General features: G+C 35.7%; 1 protein-coding gene across 1 annotated transcript; it reads left to right on the forward strand.

Moving 5' to 3' along the window:
* Positions 1-357: 357 nt before the first annotated feature.
* Positions 358-2,022, forward strand: LOC105638908 (GRAS family transcription factor). The gene has a single exon (XM_012222805.4). The coding sequence runs from the start codon at positions 531-533 to the stop codon at positions 2,001-2,003; it is 1,473 nt and encodes a 490-aa protein (XP_012078195.1). The 5' UTR covers positions 358-530; the 3' UTR covers positions 2,004-2,022.
* The last annotated feature ends 2,595 nt before the right edge of the window (positions 2,023-4,617 follow it).

Consider the following 4,617-nt stretch of genomic DNA (forward strand, 5'->3'; position numbering starts at 1 on the left):
CCGGGATATTAACCCATAGTTGAAACCTACTATGGCGAATAAAAAAAAAAAAAAAAAAGCTCTCCCTGTTTTAAAAGTACTAGATATTCATATTTTAAATTCAACGTCTGTAATTAAAGGAGGTATAATTACACGTGGCGAGCATTTATTGGTAAGTAGCTCGTTGGTTCGTACGACTAAAAAGCTGCTGTACATATCTCCAAGACTCCAGCACAACAAAATTACCATTAACTAATAATACAAAATACTCACCATAAAAAAAGAACTGATGAGTACAATATCCTAAAAAAATAAGGGCATAAATGTAAACTTAACATAATGATCAAGGTGGTGATATGTATCTATAAAACCAGACCAGTCTAGGTGTCGCCTTATCCTCTCACTGGTTACTCCATTATGCCTTAATTAAAAAAACTTAAATTCAATTACACTGTCTCTTGTTTCAGCTCTTTCTTCTCTTTCCCTTCTATAAGTCCTTCGTTTATCACCACCAACCTTTGCTACAGCCATAATCAGCTAACAAGTAACCAATGACCATGGCTATGGCTATTGACGGTACTTTCGAGCTTGATTTTTCCGGCTATAGCCCCAGCACAACTACAACCACCACTTCCACTGACCATGCCGGAAACTGGAATGACTGGTCTCCGGTCGTCGACTGGAAAGCTTTATCCGGTCCCCATGACGATTTCCAAGATCTTATTGAGTCTATGATGGAAGATGGTGGATTGGATAATCAGACATGCAATTATAATTCCTTATCCACCGATACTATGGCGGCGGATGATGAAACTAGCGTGGGCGAAGATTTTAAAGGCTTGCGATTAGTTCATTTATTGATGGCGGCGGCTGAGGCGCTTACCGGCGTTAATAAAAGCCGTGATCTGGCTCGGGTGATATTGGTTCGGCTCAAGGAGTTGGTTTCCCCTAACGACGGAACTAATATGGAGAGATTAGCAGCGTATTTCACAGACGCTTTGCAAAATTTACTCGAAGGTGCAGCCGGAAGCGGCGGCGGCCATAGTAATAAACATTTTATAACAAATGGGCCCTACCACCATCACCACCGTGACGATCAAAACGATGTTCTTGCTGCTTTTCAGCTTCTTCAAGACATGTCACCATATGTTAAATTTGGCCATTTTACAGCAAATCAAGCTATTCTAGAAGCGGTGACACAAGATAGGAGAATCCACATCGTCGATTACGATATCATGGAAGGTATCCAATGGGCTTCCTTGATGCAATCCCTGGTGTCGCGAAAGGATGGCCCACCTACACCACACCTTAGAATCACGGCGTTGTCGAGAGGTGGAAGTGGCCGGAAATCAATCGGAACTATTCAGGAGACTGGCCGCCGTCTCGTCGCTTTCGCCGCCTCAATTGGGCAGCCGTTTTCTTTTCACCAGTGTAGATTAGACTCCGACGAGACATTTAGACCGTCGGCTTTGAAGTTGGTCAGAGGAGAAGCATTGATCATGAATTGCATGTTACACCTTCCTCATTTCATTTACCGGGCACCCGATTCGGTTGCTTCTTTTTTAACCGGAGCGAAGACTCTAAACCCGAGATTAGTAACTCTGGTGGAAGAGGAAGTAGGACCAATTGGCGATGGTGGATTCGTGAATCGGTTTATGGACTCATTACACCATTACTCTGCCGTGTACGACTCATTAGAAGCGGGTTTTCCGATGCAAAGTCGGGCGCGGGCATTGGTAGAAAGAGTGTTCTTGGGGCCCCGAATAGCGGGGTCATTAGCGCGGATCTATAGGACACGTGGGGAAAAGGACGCGGGTTCATATGGGGACTGGTTAGGTGCGGTGGGGTTTAAGGCAGGTAATATAAGCTTCGCGAATCATTGTCAAGCAAAGCTTTTATTGGGATTATTCAATGATGGATATAGGGTGGAGGAATCGGGTTGCAATAGGCTTGTTTTAGGATGGAAATCAAGACGTATATTATCAGCGTCTATTTGGACTTCTCCTTCAGAAAGTGATTTGTAAATTAGCAGCCTTTTCATTCTATTATTATTATTATTATTATTATTATTTGTGTTTTCAACCCCTTTTTCTTTGTCAAATGTCAAGTTTTTCCTCCCATGCCACTTATTACACCAATTCCCTCAATCCCACAGTTGTATTTCACTAAAAAACAGCAACAAACTAAATAGAACAAACAAGTAAAACCTTAAATTTGTTAAGAAAATGCAAGAATTTTCAGTTGTATTCTAAAAAACGATGAACCCACCAAAACCCCTTGATTTTTTTGTCTATAAGAAGCTTGTCTATACAGAAATAGAAGATAAAGATTTGATTTGTAAGGTTGGATGTTTGTATTAGTGTTTTTTCTTATTATTTTTCACCATTATTCCACCACTTTTCTTATTTATTTTTTCGTTGATTCTATTGCCTCCAATAGTGAGTAAGTGGTTCGAGTGTTTAGGATTTTCGTAACAAGAAAAAGAGGAAGAGGAATTGATTTGATGAGATTAAGGTGAAATCGGTAGAGATGATAGTAAAAGAATGACGATGCTTAAAAAAATAAAGGGAAGGTGAGTTGAGAATCCGGAGGTTGGTATGTGAACTCGTAAGGAATCTAGACGTCCCAAAATTAATTTTCTTTAAAAAATGGATTTTCTATTCTTTTAATGTATGTTCAGTGGTAAATTTTATAAAAATTAGATTTTTGAATAAATTCAGGCAACAAATTGAGTTTTTTTTTTTTTTATAAAATTTCTCCTAATTTTATTAATTTGGTCATCCCAAAAGTCAAAGGTAGATTTTTGACTCGATAGGATTTAAATTTGAAAAATTAAGTCAATACATAAATTTAATATTTTAATTAAGCCAATCAAACGAGTTCTCGATTCCTACTTTGTGAATGACATTTTACTAATCACTAATTGATTGCTTCTCTACTTATTACTTGTACAATCTCTTTTAAAAGAGTTTGAAAGGATGATATACAAAAGTTTGAAATTCAAAATAAAATTTTATAATCTGAAGTTTATATTTAAATTTAATAAAAAAAAAGTATAATCTCTGCCCCTCATCTTTTGTCCGTAGTACCACCACCAAGGAATTTGTGGTATTGAAGGACTAAAATAAAATTTAAATTGATGTAACACCCCATCGATAACTTTAAAGATGACAAAATAGGTCATGACATGTAATTATAATTTGTCAAATATATAAAATTAACATGTTAGGATTGGGTTTTAATAGATTCCGAACCAAACTAATTTAACATGTGTGTAATACATTCAAACCACTCAAAATACAAATTAAACGTGCTAATGCAATCCGCGTACAACCCACTTAATTAGATTTGATTTATAGGATGGTAGGTTTGAATTTGTGATTTTGTAAAGTTTGAATTAATGGTTTTTCTTATCGAATTTCTACCTATTTCCACCATTATTCCACAACCATTTTTGTTTGTTTTTTCGTTGGTTGCCGCCATCACTGGACGAGTGAGTGAATTTCAAGTGTTTGGGAAGAAAAACAATAATTTGGTCGGTGCAGATTAAATTTAGGAGTAATATAGACTTCTTATGTCAAATTTGTCCTGTTTTTGTTGATTTGGTTTCTTCTAGGATGAAGATTCAAATAAACCAAACTGAATTAACTTGATTTCGATTTGTCCAAATATGTTTTTATGATATTTAAGTTTAAAACTAAATAGTGTAACGATCAATCCAAATTGATTAAATTGATTTGATTCGATTTGAATTTAATTATTTCAAATCAAATTAACTATTTTGGTACATAAAATAAATTTGGCTAGTTACATATGTTAACCGAACCAAAAATTAAAAATCAAACAGTTTTATATACCCAAAATGAATTGGTAACAAATTTTTTAAACTATTATTCAAATTTAATAAAATTAAATCGATTTGATTCGATTTTTATTTAAAAACTAAGAATTGCTCGACCCTGGTCACTTCAAAAGTAGGGAAAGTTGGCACGCCTCTCTAATAAGCTGCTGTCTTAAGTCATATCCCCTAAAGTTGGATTCAAAAACAGGCAGCTAAAAACATTTCTGTCATGGGTACATGAACCTTTCGCTTGTCTAAATTATTTACCTTTTATAATAAGTCAGTTCATATCATTGAAAAGCAAAGAAACTATGTAAGCACGTGACTTTGAACCTAATGTTTGCCTTTTAAGATAATAGTAACTATGAATTATGGGATTTTTTTTTATTTTTTAAATTCCAATAAACATATGTAGATTCAAAATTGTGCGGCAGATATTTTATGTTGCCAATGCAAAAATATATATTTATTAATACTCCACTGTCCACCATTATCTACCTGCTCCTGTAACTAGGTCTCAATTTTACAAGAGCTATGTCCGGCACATGTGTGGAGCCTGGAGGCTGAGAAACTTTGGTTTCAAAGAATGGAGAGAGGTCAAATAAGTGCTTCTCTCTTTCAAATTGGGTTCTAAGTGCACAGTACTAACATTATAGCTATCCAGCACTTGTGACTTGCCTAAAAAGAATTTGAGGTGTGAAGTGAATCATGTTTATATGAGGCTGCTCGAGTTTAAACTCTAAATAGGTTAACGTTTCGTAATTCACTTCATCAACCTCATCGACCTTTAAACATTA

This window comes from Jatropha curcas, chromosome 9 (assembly GCF_041381405.1).
Source record: "Jatropha curcas cultivar XTBG-Jc1 chromosome 9, XTBG_Jcur_1.0, whole genome shotgun sequence".
Classification (NCBI taxonomy): Eukaryota; Viridiplantae; Streptophyta; class Magnoliopsida; order Malpighiales; family Euphorbiaceae; genus Jatropha; species Jatropha curcas.